General features: G+C 27.7%; 2 protein-coding genes across 3 annotated transcripts; one reads left to right on the forward strand and one right to left on the reverse strand.

The window, feature by feature from the left end:
- The first annotated feature begins 887 nt into the window (after positions 1-887).
- LOC132931015 (T-complex protein 1 subunit theta) lies at positions 888-4097 on the forward strand. 2 transcript variants are annotated; one of them, XM_060997194.1, is made up of 11 exons: positions 888-1012; positions 1084-1163; positions 1248-1418; positions 1478-1609; positions 1684-1891; positions 1960-2021; positions 2099-2236; positions 2314-2559; positions 3177-3380; positions 3453-3689; positions 3753-4097. In XM_060997194.1, the coding sequence occupies exons 2-11, from the start codon at positions 1104-1106 to the stop codon at positions 3945-3947; spliced, it is 1653 nt and encodes a 550-aa protein (XP_060853177.1). In that variant the 5' UTR covers positions 888-1012; positions 1084-1103; the 3' UTR covers positions 3948-4097. The 2 variants fall into 2 exon arrangements, with proteins under 2 accessions (XP_060853177.1, XP_060853176.1); XM_060997193.1 differs by having other exon boundaries at positions 960-1163.
- A 1195-nt stretch (positions 4098-5292) lies between these two features.
- On the reverse strand, positions 5293-18326 carry LOC132931016 (solute carrier family 22 member 4-like). The gene is made up of 10 exons (XM_060997195.1): positions 17954-18326; positions 14959-15208; positions 14132-14238; positions 9836-9990; positions 9500-9668; positions 9298-9427; positions 9048-9154; positions 7794-8008; positions 6748-6929; positions 5293-6074 (listed from the first exon to the last, which is right to left on the reverse strand). The coding sequence occupies exons 1-10, from the start codon at positions 18094-18096 to the stop codon at positions 5895-5897; spliced, it is 1638 nt and encodes a 545-aa protein (XP_060853178.1). The 5' UTR covers positions 18097-18326; the 3' UTR covers positions 5293-5894.
- Between the last annotated feature and the right edge of the window lie 4856 nt (positions 18327-23182).

Genomic DNA, 23182 nt, shown 5'->3' on the forward strand with positions numbered 1-23182 from the left:
TCCACTATGGCTGTTCATCGTGGGATTATAAATATAACCTCCAATGAAGTACTGGATACAAATATTGTTAATATTACATTGTTATAAATAAAGTACTAATTTACCTTAATTTAAAAAAAAATTGATATTAGGCATAACCATAAATTATATCTTAATAATTAATAGTAGTGCATATTAAAAAATCAGCCATATCCCTCCCCATGACAAAATCATTTGACCGTCACTGTAAAATAACAAAATAGATTTTAATAAGAAAAAATCAGTTAAAATTCTAGTAGGTAACTTTTAAATTTATAAATATTTCATTTGATTTGAAATATTAATCGAGACTAATGTACGAATTAACAAATTTATCAAATGGAAACAATCGTTCAACAGGAGTGGAACTGTAGAAGAATATATAAGCTGGTATAAATTCACTATAAAATAAATTATGAAATATTATATTGTAATTGACAAGACAATATACATTTTTAGTTTCTCAGTTCATAATATAGTAGTATAGTGAAAAATAATATTAAATCAGATAAGGACAAACATAATACGGATACAGAATAAGGAACGCAAGTCAAGTATGATGTGTTAGTCTATACTCTGTAGTCTGTGATTCATAATATTATTTTTATCATTATTTTCATTATATTAAGTACAAACAATTTTTATATTCTTTAAAAAATGTACTAATTTGTTGTATTAATTAATAATTAATAATTAGTTATTATTTTATTTTTTTAAATTATTTATGTACGCAAGAGACTAATAATAAATAATGATAATTGATATAAATAATAATTAATAAATATTATAAATATACATGCGTTTTGTATCTGTGTGTTGGTAGCTTTTCTTCTGTTATCGAGAAACAGAGTTGCAGTAACCAGGACACACCTCTTCAACCATAAATCCGGTAAAGGAGATAATTGAAACATTGAATAAAAACACTAACCTCAAAAATATAATACAATATATTCCGAATCTGTGAGCAAAAATTATTTAAAATTACAAACTACAAGTAATAAAAACTGTAAAGTTATATTTTTGTAATCTTCCTTCTTCATTAAATATTTAATATTATCGTTTTAGTTGAATAAAAATCTATTAAAATGGCTTTACACGTACCGAAAGCTCCTGGTTTCGCTCAAATGTTAAAGGATGGTGCCATGGTGAGTGTCTTACAAACATAATTAATGACAATGAACGTATAATATACTTATTGATTATGTTTGGATTTCGTTAATGTGTTTTAGCATCTTTCTGGTCTAGAAGAAGCAGTCTATCGAAACATCGGCGCCTGCAAACAGTTCTCTGACACTGTTAAAACTGCATATGGTCCGAATGGTATGAACAAAATAGTTATAAATCATATTGACAAGATATTCATCACCAACGATGCAGCCACAATTGTTAAGGAGCTAGATGTAAGTGTTTCAGATACACATCAAATGTATCAATTTTTTTTATCATAATATTTGTGTAGATTGAACATCCAGCTGCTAAAATCATTGTATTCGCGTCTGAGATGCAAGAACAAGAAGTAGGTGATGGAACCAACTTTGTTATCATTTTTGCAGGAGCATTGTTAGAACAAGCTGAGCACTTATTGAAAATGGTCAGTACCTGTATTTTCTTGATTTTCACTACCTAATCAGTCTTTTATAATAATTTAATTTTTAATGATTAAAGGGTTTAACTCCAGTTGAAGTATGTGAAGGTTTCCAAGTAGCTCTTGAAAAAACTCTTGAGTTATTACCTACCTTGACTTGTCACGAAATTAAAGACATCAAAAATAATGCTGAACAATTAGTAGTAACACAAGCTGTAAAATCATCCATTATGAGCAAGCAATATGGCCAGGAACAGTTTATCACAGATCTTGTGTTAAAAGCTTGTAGTAAGTATTATATTTAAACTCATTATTTAATTTTTAAAAGCTGTATTTAAATTTAACTTTATTTTCAGCTTCTATTCTCCCAGAAAAGACTACTTTCAATGTTGACAACGTTAGAGTATGCAAAATTTTGGTAATTACAATTTTTTATTTTATATTTGTTTAATAGTGCTATCTATTTTTATTTTGTATTTTTAATTTTTTGTTTAGGGATCAAATTTATACAATTCTACTGTTGTGAATGGTATGGTATTCAAACGTACTAATGAAGGTGATATTACTAAACAGACTGATGCTAAGATTGCTGTATATACATGTCCCATTGATATAACTACGACTGAGACAAAAGTATGTTGTAATTTATAGCTGATTAATTAAGAAATACAAGTTTGTGTATAATTTAATATATTAATTATTAATTTTAGGGAACAGTTTTAATTAAATCTGCAGAAGAACTACAAAACTTCAGTCGTGGTGAAGAAATGGTGCTTGAAGAACAAATTAAAGCAATTGCTGATGCAGGTGTCACTGTAATTGTTGCTGGTGGTAAATTTGGTGACATGGCCTTACATTATTTAAACAAGTATAAAATTATGGGTGTTCGATTAATGAGCAAATTTGATTTGAGACGATTGTGCAAATCTGTCTCAGCTACTGCACTACCCAGACTTGTAAGTATTTATGTCCAAATATTTATTAAATAAAATATTAACAATAAATTAACTTTAAGTAAGACTATGATTCTAAATAAAAAATAAAATTAGAGATTAAAACATATCCGTGAAATTATTTTAAACCATTAGTTTTAAAAAAAATATAAGTTTTCCATCTGATTTAAATTATTAATCAATAAATATCAGTCATTTAGTCCAGTGTTTTTTTCTTAACCATTGTGTCTCTGAATAAGTCTAATTATGACACAAAATATATTAAATTACATTGAATATATAAATATTTTGACACGTTTTATAAAAACTATTAAGTATTTGTTAATATAATTGTTATGATGATAAAAAATAAGTTATCTATTAACAACATATTTCATATATTTTATATTACCAATTTAAATTAAATATTACCCACTATTTTTAATTTTTTTATTGTGTGTTGCAAAGTATGAAATATTTAATTTATCACACAAAGGTTGAGAAACACTGATTGACACTGAAAACTTAGTCAATTATTTTACTTAGGTTTTTCTTGTTATGTGTAAAACGTATCATATTTCAGAATCAATTTAAAACGATATATTAAAAAAAAAAAATTATATTGTATTGTTTAAATTTAGACTCCTCCAAATAAAGAAGAACTTGGTTATGCTGACTGTGTGTATGTAGATGAACTTGGAGACACTTCATTGGTAGTATTCCGTTTAGATGGTAAAGACTCACGTATGTCAACAATTGTTGTACGTGGTGCCACTGATAACTACATGGATGACATAGAAAGAGCAATTGATGATGGTGTAAACACATTCAAAGGCATTACCAGAGTATGTTAAAATTTAAGCTATTTTTTATGTTATGATATTTTGAATAAATAAAAGTTTTTAATCTCGTCTTAGGATGGAAAATTATTACCTGGTGCTGGAGCTGTAGAAATGGAACTTGCTTATCAAGTAGGCTTATATGCTGACACATTGCCCGGATTAGAACAATATGGTGCGAAAAGGTTTGCAATTGCTCTTGAAGGTTTTGTTAAAATTTTAGCTGACAACACTGGTGTGAAATCTAATGAAACTCTTGCTGAACTTTATTCTCAACATAGCAAGGGAAATAAAAATGCTGGTTTTAACATTGAAGTATGTTTATTGTTTGTGGATTTTTTTTTTTTTTAAATTAATTTGCAATTATTATTTCTTTAGCCTAAGGGATCATCGTTAATAGATGTCACCAAAGCTGGAATTGTTGATTCTTACTTATCCAAGTTCTGGGGATTGCAATATGCTACACAAGCTGCATGCACAATACTGAAAGTTGATCAAATCATAATGGCCAAACGGGCTGGAGGTCCTAAAGCACCTGGTGGACGTGCACCTGATAATGATGATGACGCGTAATTTTTTGTTGTACACATTTGGTATCTTTTTTTTACCCACTAATTCAAGTTACTAACTCTTAATAATAATACTAAGTATTTTTTTTTACTTGTAATATTAAGAATCAATTTTGTAAAATTCTAATAAATAAATTAAAATGATTCTTTATTATTTCTTGATTACATTTTATTTATAAACTTTTTAGAACACTATCAATTTTTTTTATATGTTCATAAAATGCAACAAAAGCTATTAAATTTATTGAAAAATATTTTTGTTATTTAAATAATTGTTTAATTACAATTACGCGTAGAAAAGATAAATTTTATTTTTGTTGTCATGCTTAATTATAACAATAAAAGCCATAAGAAAACAACTTAAAAAATAACTAGCTTATTCCATATTTTTTAATCAGTACTTTTAAATTGTGTAATGGGTCATATAAAGTGATTAAGTCCACAGGATCCTAGTACCAAAAATTGTTAAGATACAAGCAGTATCTTGGTTGCTCAAGATGAATATTTCACAAAAAAAATAATGAAAATATAAATACTCGTAATAAAATACTACATTTTCGTATTGAAAAATTGTTTGCTGTTAAATATTATCAATTCCCATTATGTTATCAAGCTATTAACAGTTGATCCTAAAAACACTAAAAAAATTTCAATTATGTTAATAAATATATATCACTAAAACATATTTTTTTATAATACTTGATATTGTATAGCATAAATAATTTAAAGAATATTTGTATTTAATTTTAAAATTTTTTTATATTTTTCATACTTTTTCATATTTTATAATAATAAAACAAAAATAGCTGATAATTAATATTAAATGTGAAAGAAATATAATTGTATTTCAATATTTATAAAGTTTTGAAATAAAAATGTAGGAATTATCTGTACCCCAATAACAATAACTAAAGTCGATACCATCATATTTATCAATTATTTACTTGATAATATTGATCTAATTAAAATTTATTGTAAAATATAACTGTTTATTAATTACTATAATTTATAATATGAGGTATAGATTCATGTCTTATATAATCTTAAACATTTTATGAACTATACATTTTAGCAATGATTTTGTATGGAATTTAATAAGTTTTGGATGTAGATGAGTACGGAATATCTACGATAAATTAATTCTTAAGGGAAAATGAGATAATTAACAATTGATAAAATATTAACTACTTTTCAAATTGTGTTTTTTTGTTTAAGTGACATTATAAACTAAAAATATGATTTTATCAAAATAATTGAGTATTGTGTAGAACTTTTTTACGATGTATTTATTTTTATTAATACATTTTTAGGAGCAGCATCAGTTGAATAAAATAATACTAGACACTCGATTATTACTTACATACTTCGTGTATTTATTGATACAAAAAAAAAAAACATATTTCTGTACATTTTCTTATTTGTTTAAGTATCATTGTATTCTTTTAGCATTATAATAGTATACAAAGTCAAACCGTATAGTTCTATGCCTTTCAATCAAGCGTTTGTACATCAGTTTGAAACAGTTATATAATATGAGTGGTATTTACAATTAATTAATTCTTAAACACTATGTTAAAATGACAAGCGTAGACAAACTGAAAAAGGGCGATTAGTTAAAAACTTTTATAGGTAGGTACACTATTACGCTAAATCGTTTTACGGTAACGTTAAAATTAAGTCAACGGGTTTATCGGACGTGCGACCGCACCCCTTCTCTCACTCGATCCGGAGATCGTAGACGCACATAATAAATAAACTAGTGGTCCGTGAGTGATATTGCAATATCTAAACATTACTGCAACATTAAAAAAAAAAAAAAAAAACGTTTCTCGGGTGCGCGCATGATATACAAACGTATATGAAAACAATATACTATGCTGACGTCGAGCGTAGGCATTGTTATACATAGGTATTATTTTTTATTATATAGTGGTAAATGGTAATAGGAACTCTACGGCGAGTCGATTTCGATGTTTTTCGGTTTGACATCGGTCCCGATCCCTTCGGCTTCGTTGATGGTGTCGGGCAATTTGATGTTTTTACTTTCCGGTAAGGTCATGGTGATGGCCGCGGCCGCGAGCGCGGTCAAACCGAACACCAGCATTGTCGCGAACACGCCAAAGTACTCCGTCTGAAAACAATTTCAATTGACCGTCAAGACATGTCGACTGTTTAAGTGCGTTGTGAGGGGGGGGGGGGATAGCAACATGGGTTCACCCGGCGTGTATAGAAACGAGCACGCGTAATATTTGCAGTATTATATTTTATACCCCGTGGAATACAAAGTATGTCATGGTTTTCCAAGTCGGGTGTCTGCGATGTGTTCCGCGGAATGGATCGGTGGAACGCAGTTCCGGTTTGCTACAACTTCGAGTGTATCCTTCCATTTCGTCGGTAAAAAAAAAACGTTTTGGATTTTACATTTATATTATTTTTGATTTGATGAAAAAAAAATTAATTTTCAACTCGTTTACACCGAACTATACTATACGTTTGAAAACACGAAAAATTACAGATATTATTTAACTACAGTTATTGTCAGCTGCATTGGTAGGTAATTTTTATCCTATCAGAGACTCTGATTCAAAGTCAAGAGTGAGTAGTATTTATTTAAAAAATTAAGTAAAAAAGATTTGCTGTAAAAAAGTTCACAACACAAGTTACATAAATTGTACGGATGTCACGCGTTTTAGTGCCGGTCCCAAACGCAGCAGCGTAGCAATCAAGTTGCAGGTATATATTTGCACTTTAGATTATTTATTATATTATTAGTAATGATATATTACAATAGGTATTACACTTACCAGCAACGTTGCCTGAGGCGCCAACATGGACCCTATCCGACCGAGCATGGAGCACATGGACATCATGGTGGCCCGCATCCTGGTGGGGAATATCTCAGCGGTAAGCATGTAAATTATGCAAAACGCGATGGATATTGCGAGCTTACTGACCAAAAACAGCGTCAGCCTTATTAAGAAGAATTCTGTTTTTAGAGAAAAAGCAACGGGATAATATTATTAGTTAAGTATTACTTATTAGGTACTCGTTGTCTCGTTACACTAGTACTCGGTGAATAATAATATTAAGAAGTAGCCAAGTAGGTAATAAACTAATAACGCTAATTGGATTTTTAAAATGTGTAGTTAAATAATAATAAACGCCGTGTAAAAATCTACAAAAATCTAAAATCAAACAAACGGGTAAAGTTTTTGGGTTTTGCTAAAAATAATTGACCTCGTCAAAGATAGATAGGTACACAAATTAATTTCATCAAACTTCGAATAATTAATTTTTATAATTCGCGAGCTCTTACAAACGAGAATGGTAAATTTTATAGGCTTTACTTAAATATTAGGACAAATTAAATGTTGTAACAATTTTTTATTGTAGTACCTACATTAAGTCATAATATATATTTATCGATATTATCTGATTATATCGAGAATTACATTACTAAAAAAATAGATTTAAAACGCATACCTATACTTTGTCCAGCGAGAGAACGTACCGCAAATCGACCAAAATCAGTTTTTTTGTGCATTCTCCGATGATACCCAGCCATAATAAGCAAAACAGTTTTGATAGCATGGTGACACGGGGGTTGCGCAGAATCAGTGCGTTCTCTCGCTGGACAGACTATACTTTATTTTTATATTATCGACGACAACTATAAATAAATAACATCATTTATTTTTAAATTTCACATATCTAACTTTTAGAAATTTTATTCTTAAACTTTTTTTGTATCTATTCAGGACTTAACCAAATGTAGCAGTAAGTAGATATTTTATCCTAAAATTTAGTATTGCTCGTTTGTAAAAACCTTGAATTAATGCTTATTACTCACCAACTGACGTCAAGTTGTACATGACGCAAGTGACGCCACTTAACACGAACATACAACACAGTGACATTTTTCTTGACATGCCTTCCATTATCAACCAGTTCAATAGACAAGCCGGGATCTCGACGAACAACACTAACGAGAAGTTCAGATACTTGTCTCCAGCGATATCCGTCGAGCTTATCGTAAGACCATAGTATACCAGGGTTACCGCTATCCTGGCGGAGGTAAAAATACACATTTTTTAGTAAATCAAACGGCAAATGACAATATAATAGACTCTCACAATCATAATAATATATAGATTATAGATATTCGCTAAAACGATTTGCATTCATATAGGCGTGTTATTTAGAAGGGGCTATAGGGGCTAAGACCTTCCTTAAAGTCTAGACATCATAAGCTAACTATAAATAATAATTTCTTATACAAATATGAACAAAAGTTCAGAGTGAATTTTTTGACCAAAAGTATTGCCTCCCCCTAAAAAACAAATCAAATCCACTACTGCATTTATGCGCCTCTATTTATATTTATTTATATTTTTTAGTTGGGTGTTACCTCTGGGTAATTTCCCATATTCAAAATATTCATTGTTATTAGTTTAATACTTATATTCTTACATATAAATTACTAAATGTACATACAATTGTATAGATTGTGATTGTAGTTTACTTTATAAAATAAAAAAATTTCTTATAGTTGCAGACGTTGCAGTGTGCAAGTTTAGTTTTTAATTTTTTAATTTAAAGGACAAAATATTAAATAATTTAAAATAAAAATTCAAAAAATCCATAAAAGAGAACGCTAATAATGAAAAAAGTGATAATAAAATATTATATTATTATAATATTTTATAATTTTAATATCTTATCTATAATATTATATACTTATATAATAGATATAAAACATAAAAATATTATTAATATCAAGGCTGTATGTAAACTGCGGCAAAATTACACCTTTTCTAAAATTTGATATGTAAACTGTGGTAAAAAAATTAACATTATACGCGACAAAACCGATAAGATACATTAAACAAACTTCAGAAATTTATTTTATATAAATAATATATCTATTTAGGTACTATGTGCATACCGATACCGATACGATAACACATAATATATTAGGTATATCTATGTAGGTTATCCTTATATGTGTGTTTTAGGAAAATGTATATAATATACATTGTATGTATGTGCGACATACATATATATATATATAACAGTGACAAAATTATCAAACTAGCTATCTTACCACACGTATGAACATCTGATCATCCTCCAGAAAATAGTCGAAGAACGGATTATGTCTTTTAAGATGGTGCTGAACTTTGCATCGTTTTCGTTCAAACATTCCATGCTCTGCGAAAGTCAACATATTGGTAATTCATAATATATACGTTCGATTCGTTAAGTAATTTAAAATCGGATTTCATAAACTGTTCAGTATATACTATATATATTTGAACGAGTGTACCTAATGTTATTTGAATTTAAAATATCACCTGTGTTTGGGTGTTAGTATGCAGGTCGGGAAATGGCTTTTTATTAGCAGCAGCAATTTTCTTGAGCGTATTGATCACTTTGTCGTGTTTACCTTGACTTTCTAACCATCTCATCGATTCTTCCGTTAGCCTATGTATGAGAAAATAACAGTAATATTGTGTTAATTTACGTAAAACAAAAAAATATAAAAAAGATAATAACCAAAAGTACGACAGGAACAGCAATCCCGGGATGTTGACTAGCTGTAACAAAAGCCTCCAGTCTTTCACTAAGCTTGCAATATAAGCCACTAAGATAGAGCCAATCGGGAGGAAACATTCTAGAATCGAATAATAGAGTACACGCTGATGAGGCAAAAACAACTCCATTGCTATAATTAAAGAGAAAAATCATTTTAATTTACATTCAATATAATTCAATATATTATAGCATGTCACGGAATTAGAGGACATTTTATAAATATAATGGATATTTATATAATTTATAAATACCCATGTATTTATCAGTTAACTGTTTTGAAATTTTAACTTCATATACCTAATATAAAAGTGACTGTGTAAATTCCACTGGACACTGTCGAAGACAACAATTCCAAAATCATGAACATCAAATAACTGGTCGAAAACGATTGAATGATGCATAACGCGGCGGATATAGCTGCACAAAACACCATAGTAAACTTTCGGCCATACCTAAAAAAATTCGTAAGTATTAGAACATTTTTAACTATATAATAAATCGAAGGCGAGAACTGATCTGTTGCACAGTACAACAGAGTTTCTTTTACAGGGTATTTTTTTTTAAGTAAACACTTATTGTCTTGAATAGTGCTTTCTTTTCTGGAAATATTGTTTTGCATAATTTAAAGTCAATAAAACTAATTTTTTTTTCATTCTAGTTTCATATAACTATAAGCAAAATATTTTTCTGAGGATTTTAATATATAAATTAGAAAAACAAAGTTAATTAATAAGTTATTAAGTTAAGTTATAAGGTAGGTGAAGTATAGTAACTTAATAACTAACAATTTCTGGGTTTCCGTGTTTCATTCCACTTAATTAAACTTAAAATATAAACGGCTATACTTGTTAGAAATTTGATTTTTATGTATTGAAAATGAAAAATAATATTTTGATTAAAACTATTAAAAGTATGAAATAAAAAATGTATAAATTTTTAAAAAAGTAAAAATTAAAATTTGGTAACGATAAAAATATTGAAAATATAATGTTTTTTAATGATTAAAAAGTATGTACAATGTTATTTCTAAAATAATAATTTTTCTTGAGAAATTAAAAAAATAAAATTATAATCATACTGCTGCAGGTATTAAAAAAAAGACATGTACCTACTAAATAGATAAAAGTGTCTCATCTACTTTATATAATATATTCAAGATATTTTGAATAACCTTCAATGTTCATTTTTTAGCAAAACGTGTTTTTTTGGTCAAAAATAACGTGTCTGCACTCTTACCTATCATTATAGCACCGGGAAAGATTAAACACGCGCTGACGCAATGCAATCAAACGCGACGTTACCCCGCGGTACATCTTATATTACAATAAGTCGATGAGTTTATATTATACACGTTCTCAAAAAATTGTATTAATGCTTCGTGTTCATGAGTTTTCACTTACGCGTATGTAGGTTTAAATGATAAATTGCCAAATGAGCCCTTTAACCCGCGTGTTTTCCACATATGTTTAAGCAAATGATTAGAATATTAAAATCGTTAATATAACTTAAAAAGTTCTCAAAAAGAATTAGTTATGGTACAACTATATATAAACATTAAATTGATTAAAGCGTTTTTGGTGGAATTTCGGTGTCTCCTCAGACAATATACCTCGCCAAAGTTATTCTCTACGTGTACCTATGACTATAATATTGGTATAGTCATGTATATGTATAGTTGGATGTTGATTATTATAACTTATAAGTAAGTATAAGTAAGTGCACTCATTACTCTTGAGTAAGGCAGAGGACTTGTATCATTTGCATATTTGTTTTGCGCAGTCATAAAAATAGCAGAGTACAATTAGTACGAAACAAATACGTTTCATGCTTTCACAAGACTAGTTTTGAAATTTTATTTTGCATAAAAATCCAATTTTGAGTCCTTTAGTTTTTTGGGCATATTTTATTCTTTTACGAGTATATGCTATTTAATACATTTTGAGACATGTTTATTTTAAATAAATTTTTTCCACACCGATGTTTTTATTTCAAACAACACAGTTTATATTTTTGGATAAAAATGTATTTATTTTTAATTTTTGTCTTATAATTTAGTTTTTGACTATTCGCGGACATACTTTTTCTAGAACCACTTGAAGATCGCTGATAAGGCTACAATATTAATTGTCTGTAGTTAATTTTATTAATACATATCAGTGGCGTAATTTGGTCTTATTTTTAGGGGGGGGGGGGGTGAAATGTTTTACATTTTATACTTACCCATCCCCTCCCTCCAAAAAATTGTATTTATCATAAGCATTTCTTTTCAGTACAACAAATGTATGTACGTATATAAGTCACTAGTATTAGTGTTAACTGTTAGTGAGTCAAAGTGCGGTAATCACCATAGAGAATTCTTTAAAAATTATTCTATCAGAACGTGGGAAAGAGTTAGCTGTGGTTTCTTCTCATAAATATCGTTTTTTAAGAAAACGAAAAGACGACTTGTTAAAGTGGATATGTTACATTAAAAGTTGTTATGCCAGCATTTTAACTGATGCAAATAAAACTCAAGTTAATGTTGTAATCGGTGAGCACAACCACAAATCATTAACAAATCAAACCATTGACCGCCAAATTCTCAGGGAAAATTGCAAACGGAAAGTTTTAATTTATAATTTATAATATTCATTTTGATTTTATTTTACGACGTATTGCATTTTATTTAATATTTTTATATTTATATTTTTTTTAATTAAGAATATACGACCAATTTAAAATAATATAAATTAATAAATACATTTTTTATTTTTTTTATATTATAATTAAATTAATTGTTGGCAACGTTGCATTCATTTTCGTACGCAGTCTTAATGTTTTTAAGGTCTAGGTAAAGAAATCGTACGTAATTGTACAAACGTACGTAATCGTTCTACTAAAAGGGACAATCGTACGCAATCGTATATCACCGCGACACCGCGTATATATGCATAGAAACAAATAATTACAAAATATTCAATAATATTTATTGTTAAATCAGTAAATAAATGTAGTTAACGAGTAGTTGAAAAAAAGGTCATGGGGGGATATGACACCCAAATCCTCCCCCCCCATAATTACGCCACTGATACATATAATAGATATAGATGATCGTTTACGATCTAATAATAATGTAGTACACCATATTACTACATCACCACCATAGTGAGCCACACACGGTGGTTAGGTTGTCAATTTAAAATAAACTGAAATTATGTAATTGTTTTGACTTGTTTTAAGTACTATTTATTGTATTAATGCTTTTAAATTGAATCGAAAAAAAAATTATTGAGTTTTTAAGTGCCTAAGTGCTTGCATATTTAGTGATTTTTTAGAGTTACAAGTCCTCTACCTTACTCGTGAGTAACCCACCGTATATAAATTATATAAATATATAATTAGTACTATATTGTATAAGTATAACGTAATAATGTTTATATTGTATACACTATATATTGTCTATATTACAATGTATAAGAGTATATCGTACGTCTCATGAATGTAAATATGTATGATTTATATTCATATAATTGTATAGGTATTTAAAGAGTTAAGAGTATGACTTTAGCAGACATCAGACACATAAATATATTATTCCAATAGGTCGTCAGATACCTACGGCTTAATACGGTAATTTAATAATTATAATATTTCTAACCCGTCCAGCTTATCTTACTAGCACTCGATAACCGTTACGATTTTACAATTACAGTAGTCTGTTAATATACAGGCTGTATCAAGTCTTCATCCGATTACAAATGTATATAGGTAGCTCGGCAAACGTTAGCCACTAGTAAACGACCCATATACTAATGAAAAGTTAGATAACCAAGTTTATTTTAAGTTATCTTTCGATTAGTATATAGGTAATTTACCTGCGGCTAACGATTGCTGAACTATATAAATTTGTAATCGGATGAAGACTTTTGAAACACTCTGTATTATATTCAAAAAATACATTAATCATACTCTCTATCTTAGTCCAAAGAATAATGATATATATTTTTTTAATATAAATAATATAGTTTTGGGACCACATTTTTTTTTTAAATTTTAAAGATTGCCGAATGCCAAGATGAACTGTACGGGTTATAGTGTTATACAGTATATATTATTTATACTGCATTACGTACGAATTATTTTGTAACCAATTATACGATGGATTTTAACATTAATATTTGAGCGAATTGACCGGTAATAAAACAGATTTAAAACATTATCAGTGTTTGTAGGTAGGTTTTTCAATTTTTTTAAGTTTTAAATTCAAAAATACTTATAATTAGCTTAAAAATTAAAATATCGCAAAAAATCTTCGTGAAAATAAAGACAATTATGAGGTTTTTAGTCTTAAATTTGATAATTGATCTAATTCACTTTAATAATAAAACTAATAACTTAATGTTGTGCACTTGTGCAGTTTGTAAGATGGAGACAATAGGTTATACGGGTGTTACGTCCAAGGAACAGCGTCTATTACCACCTCATATTTGGTAAAATTATATTTAACTTATAAGAAACCCAAAATAGCAGAGAATCATCTAATATTTTGATATCATGTAAAGTTGCAAAAACTGAGATAGGCAATGTTGCAAGATTTTTCTGAATTTAGCTCACCTGTCAGCGACTATTCCTGACATTGGTATTCCGATAAATTGACCAAAGTTGTTGATCGTTCCCACCATCGACAGCTTCCATTTGTTATCTTCGCACATGAGTCCAAACTACTTAATAATAATTTATGTATATTAACAATTGGTAAATGAAATCAGTATTACATGTGGTTTTTTTTATGACTCAATTTCGTAATTAAACTCTCGTCTTTGTATGATACATATTTGTTAAATAACTTAAAAAACTTAAATTTTAAGATTTAATATTTAAATATATACATCGATATTTTTAGAAAAATTATTTCGTTTCAAAATGAAATATAAAAACGAAGTCAGTACCAAAAAAGTATTAAAGCATAGCTAATAAGTATGTTATATATTCATATTATAGGTAGTATAAATTTATGTTTTATAGCAAAAATTTATTGTTATAATATTAGAATAAAATTATTTTGTCGATATGATTTTTAAATAAATAATAAATAAATGATTAAAATGATTTGATAAAATGCTTTTTATACCTATAAACCCATATCGACAAATTGTCTAAATTGTCAAGTTGTTTAATTGGTTATAATTATTTTAAATAAATGTTTTAGTTTACAATATAATATAAAATATCATTTGTATATATTATGTATTTTGAATTAGTTTTGATTGTATTATATATACGTACTACAAAGTACAAATTAGTTTTTAGCGTATATACCTACAATTTCACTGCAACGTTTCTATAATATTGTTAGTTTTTTGCAAAAACGAAAAAGTTCTCCCGAACACTGGAAAACGAACTACCGTGATCATGTAAACCGGAACCGTATTTATACGTACCTCCGTGCCGATGGTGTTTTCGAAATCTTCGAACACCCAATCACTGTCGCGGCACCACTCGATAGTGCTGTCGTTGAATTCACCGGACGAGCATCGCGTACTATTTACCGACGGACCAGACAACGCAGCGTACCGCTGACACTTGCGCGGCTGATTCGTATCGTTTCTGTAAGGTATTGCATACCGCAACCATTTGGGCTCGTACGTACGTCCTTCCGGGTGCGGTGTATCGCATTCCGGTATTTCGCACCTACAGTAGCATAAAAAATATGCCTATTAAAACATACCTATTGGCTATTGCTATATTATACCAACAAATATATTATTTTATTCACAATGGCGGGTACTGAGATATAAAAGGATGGTATGGACTATTTATAAAAGACTATTTATACAATTCATAATTATATTGACAATTTCTAATACTTTTCACTAGTCATACGCTGTTCACATTACCGTCCATGACATAACCCTATCTACTTCCATTGAATCGTAGGTATTATATCAAGGATTTTGGTGTAAGAGATTAAGGAGCCGAGTATAAAAGAGGCAGGAGTGGTATAGCAAGTACGCGTTTGCTCACGCATATAATTATGAGCTTTAGTGTTTAAAATATACATACATTAAAGTATAATATAGTCTTGATTTTATAATAATTAATTTATAAATGTATTCAGCTATATAGCATAATTATAGTTAAGTATTTATTATGATTAGCGAGTACCTATATAAGTTGTATGAATTAGTGTTATAATCTATAGTATTAATTTAATTTAAAATTATTACACATTATATAAAGTTAAGTTAATTGTCTGGTGCAGGATACTTTCAATTGTCACTCGGCACTAATACAGACGATATTTAGAATCTATATCATTATATTACTCTCGATATTAAGATTGATTCCAATTTCAAGCTGTACGCCTGTACCTAATTGGTTACGCAGTAGCGACTTAAATCCGTAATAGTATTAGATTATTAAAATAATATAAATTATATTATCTATTAAATTATTAAATAATATATTAAGACATTAAGTGAATTTCAGACTCCACTTTATTGGTGCTGTGTTAATATATATTTACTATAAAAATCCTATTCGTCGCATTTATCTCGTCGGTTAACTCATGTAGTCATGTCGCACTTCAGCCACGCCACCGCGGTGTTCATAAAACAAATATAAAACACTGCACACGTGTAAGTTTTCCCCTCATCTACTTATATGACAGATAATCGACCTCCCAAATTGACCCCTTTCACATGGCATTCTCACACATCTGGAATTTTTACTACCACTTTACTTGTGCCTTCTTTTTAATTTAACATACGCTGTATTATTTTATTCTACTAAAATGCTTTTCTTAATACGTCAATTTACTGCCAACATCAAATATCTAATACAAATATTTTTTTTATTATTATTAATGAGCATTAAAAGTTTAGACAAGTTACAACCGCCGCCATGTACGTTCTCGGCGTTTAAACATCCTATACTAATTAATTAATTAATTATATCATTATTTATTGTTAATTTAATTAATAATAATAGTAATTTCGTATGGTCGATTTACACGATACCCGTCAATCATTCTAGTTGGATGTTGTCGCAGTGATATAGTATAGTTATTTTATTTTTATATACACGTATATATCTGCATAAACGACAATCGGTTTTTATTCAACAGTTGGTTAATTTTTTCGTTTTATCTATCTACTCACATGAAGAAATATGTTGTAATGCAATTTTTTTATTGGTGTATCTATCTACATACTCGTATAAAATAATAATAGATGTTTAAATATTTCAATTTTTAAACATCATACTTGTCATTATCTTAAAACATTCTCGTATGCAATTATTATACTATTTTCAGGAAGAAATAAAAAAAAAATTATTTCGACAAAATATTCACTAGGGATATCACCGAAGTAAGAAAATATATACGCCACCAAAAATCACCATCGATCATTCTAAGATACATCACTTGAAGAATATATTACTTATACATATTTGAATAGAGGTTTAAACTTGAATTTTTCTATAAACTGTTTATAAAGAAACACATTATCATATAAGCTATATGGGAATACAAACATCATTTTAGGTACAATAGACGATCAAAATATGCAAACAAGAAAAGTGTAAAATTACTTGATTTATTTCACATTATTCTACACAGAAATGAAATATCGTAGATTAAATTATTATTAATCTAAATAATTTTAATCGAATTGAAATCTCTATGAATCATAAAATAATATTATAAATTACCGTAACGATTGAATTTTCCAAATGATAGTCCTAAAAAGTCGTAATTTTTTAAAAATAATTCATTAAATTTTAATTGTATTAATTTACGTTTATTGAAACATAGTTTATAATATTTATACTTATCCAAATACTATAACGCATACAATTAATGAGTACCTAGTAATTATAGAAATTATTGGTCGCTTACTGTGTAAAACATAACTTATCTGTATTTTTTTAATTTCATATTAATTTTATGATAAATGCTCATTAATAGATTTAAAAAATATTTTAGTTCTAGTCGTCATCGTTAATTGTTAAACCTATAATAAAATATAAGTAATTAAAGTTATTTAAATAGAATATCAATCATGAACATAATAATTACAATAATCGTAGTGAAAACTAATAAATTATATAAAATTAAAATATGATGTAACCTACATTATAAATATCCTCATAATCTCGTGTGATACAATCGGCCGTAACTAAATTATAATTTTAGTATGAATTTAAAATCATATTGTTGGTATATCGAAACGATAGTAAGATTTCGGTTCTTCGTCCTGGAGTTTACATTATAATAAAAAAAATCAGCTTAAAAAAAATCTAAACTAATATTGGGGATTTATAAAAGTGCATATCAAAGGAACCTTATACGTACGTCGTACGTGCTCTGACGAATATAAAATTCGAACGTAAATAGTAATCGATATTCGATAGTACATAGTTTCCAACCTTTACCTGTACTTTAAATCACTGGCTGTGAAGACGTAGGTGACCGGTGATACGTTTGAATACATTATCATGAGACCGAATAATACGCAACCCATGAACTGGTATCGGCCCATACCCAAAGACACCAGAACTTTGTCGATATCCACCATTTTGTGAGAAAATTCGATGTAATTCGCTCAAATTTTCCGAAAACTGTGGTACAAAAATCGCTGAATGTGTCAACGGCGACCCGGGTGAATTGTGCTGGTCACGGACACGAACTGCAGCAGACAGCGCGCTTGAACTCGGCAATGCAACGATATTCTAACCTCTGCCTACGGCGGCTCGGTGACGAGTGCGCAACGTGAAACAGGTTTGCTCTGGGTTTGGCCCTCGTACTGAGCCATGTATACGCTTAAATAATATTCATACGCATATACATACATGTATTGTGTATACATATTTAAAATATTATTTTTATTATTACGTTAATATGTGTTATATGCGTAAGATTTATTTTGTCAAATGCATAACGTACTGCTACTGCATAGGTAGTTCACATGATAATGGTATAATGTTAATAATGTTGTATTATTGTAAATACTATAATAAAACGACCTACGGACGAGCATCGTGTGTTGTTTCGACCTAAACTGACGTCCAGGCACTGCACAGTGCACACATACACACATAAATACATAATAAAAATGACATAATATAAATATATAATAATATAATATTGAGCAATAAACGAATTCGTCTCGTGGTGCTCGCCGTGTCTGTATAGCAATTTAATATTTGTTGCTGTGCTCGTCCGGCGATCGCGACTGATCAATATAATATGATATTCCGAATCGTCGTTCTCGTAATATTTTTTACTAAACGTTTTCTCGTGCGTAACGCAAACTAAACCTTTTAACGTGACTATACATGAACTGTGCTGCTTCAAGTATATAAGTAAAACATCTGCAGGGTTGCAGCCTTGCAGGTGTGTTTGTTGTATAATTGGGCATTGCCTTGTCTCGACCCGCGGGATTCCACCCCTTGGAGTATGTGCACTACTCGACCAGCACTCGTCAAGAATTGATTGCGTATAACTCGGTACTGAATCGAAAATAAAAGTGAGTGAAATAAAATAAGGTACGATCGGGATTCGTTTATTCGAGAGTGACAACCTTTCATTTTCATCGTAAAAATTATTTCAGTAATTTTGCACCGGTCATATTATTTATTTTTTATAATAACTGATTTTTTCAACTTGTCCACGCACGCAATAATAATCGCTATACTACAGGTGTCCTATTCTTGACTAATGTTGATAATCACAATTTAAAATTATATCATTTTACGCTCATCATATTATGCCATAACTGTGAATCGTTTGTTTTATTTATATGTAATAACACGTAAGATATAATCATTACGGTTACAGTTAATATGACTTGCGATTAAATTTGATAAGAAAACTAGAAATGAATGCGATAAAATACATAAGAATAAGATAAATTTAGTTTGATATATATATATATATATATATTATATCTTTTATTTTACATATAATTTAACTCAGTTCATCTATCTACATTTCCACAAAAAAAATATTTGTTTAATAAATTAATCATCGGAACATTTATAAATCATTATTTTTTAATTTAATAATGAAACTATTATTTATTTCCAGTTTTATTCATATAAATTTTTAGATTTTTCAATTGCTCAAATTAATTAAGGTACTTGTATTGTTTGTTATTGTCTTGCCACTAACCCATATTCAATTTTTCATCCCGCCACTGGGTAATCGTCCGTTATACTATGATATTTTTTTATAGAGTTATAAAACTTTCAAATAATGATAAATGATAATTAAATTAATTATTTATAGTTAATTATAGTTCAGTTGTTAACTGATATTTCATAGTAGCATAGTATGTAAAAAAAAAAATAAGACATTTTTCTAAAGATCATATAATATTTTATTTGTTCTAACAATAATTTTTGTTGTAAAAAATGAATTGCAGTATTAAATATTACGAGAAATAACTCATTATAATTAATTTTAAACAATATTTTAAAATAAGTTAAAAATTTTTAAAGATATAGGTATGAACTTTAAATTACAATTACATATCATATAGTGACATTGTCACAAACCAAAAACCTACTAACATGATGATAAACATAATAAAATACAATTTAAAATATATGAAATATTTAACCTTTATCCTTAAATAGATGAGATACTAGATTAACCTACATGTAAGATATCATAGAAATGCAGTGATATTGATTATGATGTATGAATATCGAAATTTTAGATTTTAGATTAAAGACTGCTGACGTAAGATCACCTTGTGGCTAGGTAATTGTAGGATAAATTTTATACGTGTTGGTGGTGAGGCGATAACCAACAATAGTAACTTAATAAAAAATTTTCAAAAAAGTATAATTTATTATTTCAATAGCTTCAAAAAACATCAATGGAAATTCAATACCTTATTGATTTGAAAAATAAAAATAATAAAGGAAGTATAGTTGTACACAAAGTTTAACAATACATTTTTAATGTTACAAATTATTACCTAATACTTAAATGTTATCGATTACATGTATTGATGTATTTATTGTTATTATTATTTATAAGTTTTTAGTTATTATAATATTATGTCAGTAATTCAAGTTATTTTTAGAATTCATCATATAATTAAAAAATATAAAAATACTATCTAATTACACACTATAAATAAAATATTTATGATTCTATAAGTTATTCATACAATAACGTTTTATTTGTATACCTATACATTAAAATCTCGATGTACTTAGCTAATATATTTTTTTTCATATTTATACTCGTTTAAATTTTATAATTAATTAGATAAACTTTGTATATTCAATTTTTTTTTACTGAACATGATGAATTTTTATTTTGAGTAACGTTTTTTAAAATTATTAACTTACCGAATATTTTTTCCAACATAATTTTTATTCGGGATAAAATTATCGTAGGTAAACTACCTATATATTATGTTCTATATCTATATTTGTAGTACTTAATTAAAGATAAAATGTATAGGAATTCCGGTAGTAGTCGAGAATTTGAGATAACAGACAAGTATTAGAAATTTATACTAGGTACACATTAAAAATTTCTCACGTTAACATGTCTTTTGTTTTATATTAAGTCACATATATTAGATAAGTAAAATATATATTTTTAGATTTAAAAATATAAATTAGGTACGTGAAATGATGGACATAATGATGGCGTATTTAGGTAAGTATGTAAATAATTAAGTCAATTTAATGTAGGCAATAGACAATAGTTAAACATATATTCTAGGTATAATATGTACATTGTACAATGTTACAATGTACATACATGTACCTTGTACCTATACTATGAGTATATATTTATAATTTGTATACAAGATACAAGTGACTGTATTTACGACGTTTACCTATATGAGCGTCAATTATATGAGTTTGTTACTTGGTTTCTTATAAAATTTTAAATATAATTAAGAATATTTCACCAGCATTTTACGTGTTCTTCCCTACGAAAAATCTATGTTTTGAGAGCCATTAAAAATAAATGAATACAAATATACAATATACAATAGTACAAAGTTGTATAAAATAAAATAAAGATATATTTTAATTTACATGATTTCATGATTTAATTGGATAAAAGCAACACTAGAAAATATGTATAATATAAATATCTAATAATACGCATTTAATTACTACTGTACACAGTACACCACAATAATAAAAAACAGACATTTATCGCATATTGGAATTGGGTACGTATGCCGATAATAGGCTTATAGTTACAGCGATAAAAATATTATTAAAAGTACCTAATTAATTGACAGTATTAATTTTTTTTTTGTGAAAATATTTAGCAATTGTAATTTGTAAACATCGTATTTATCAACCAATACTAATATAGTATAATACCTACTACTTTATTAACCAAAATTATCAAAGTACGTACCAGCATATATATTTAGGTAATAAACGATTGAAAAAAGCAGTGTTACTTATATATTAATATATTTATACATATAATCAAAATTAAATACAACTTATAAGTATAGTCATTATAATCTATAATAGACAATAGTATAACAATATATAGATAATGGATGGATATAAGTTCTAAAGTTCTAAACATTTAATTATAAAGGCGCGTCGCCCGTAATAAATGTTCATAATTGTTTAATAGGTATAAGTAATAATTACTTATAATTAGGAACTCCCCTGATTGATTTAATATAATTAAGGATAATTAAACGTCTTGAAACAGATTTTCTAATATAGGTATAGATTTGAAATAAAAATATTTTAAAACAAACTTGAAATAAAATGCATACATCACAAGCATAAAAATTGCATACAAAGTAAATATACACATAGATTGGATATGCAAGTATAAAATCAAGTAATTGTCGAGAAAACTACGAAAAATCGTAAATCTAAATCATTTACATACCATATATAATACATATACAAGGTGATTAATTAATTATTATATCTACTACACATTTTTTCTTTAATTTTAGATAAGTATTCGTGTATTAAAATGATTCTGATTTTTAGAATTTTGAAGTATACAAGTAGTCGAAGTAGACCATGCGTTCAAATAATTCGATTTTTGTATCATTTAGGAAATTTCTGGGGTGTTGATGTAAAATTATATTTATTCACATGACAGTGACCATTATTACTTAAAATTATTAAGCAGATGATTTTTTTAAAATGTTGATGTATCTAAATCGAAATTCAAATGAGTAATTTTTTTAGTTATTTGCCTTTGTGTAAGAATAATGGATCCATAATATTCGGTTTAAATAAATGGTGCTTATGATGATTTTAAAATTATGATTTATTATAATTAATATCAATCGATTGAAATGTCATAGTAGATACTACACTAAACATTACATATTATAATTTATATTTATAATTTTGTAAAATAATAAAATTATTAAGAACTATTGTCTATTATCCATAATATATTGTAACATATACATTTTAATCACTTATAAAGTAAACATTTCTTATTTGTATTTTGACTTAAATATATTCAATCCACATTAAAAAAAATCAATTGCTTAAAAATTTACTGTAAAAAAAAATGGTTCTCATTTGAAAAAAATACGTTTGTATTACCACGCTCCTGAAATAATATAAAAATACACAATTCAATTTTTTTTATACCACGGTGCTTAATCCTCAATAATTGAGGTATAT

This window comes from Rhopalosiphum padi, chromosome 4, assembly GCF_020882245.1.
Source record: "Rhopalosiphum padi isolate XX-2018 chromosome 4, ASM2088224v1, whole genome shotgun sequence".
Taxonomy (NCBI): Eukaryota; Metazoa; Arthropoda; class Insecta; order Hemiptera; family Aphididae; genus Rhopalosiphum; species Rhopalosiphum padi.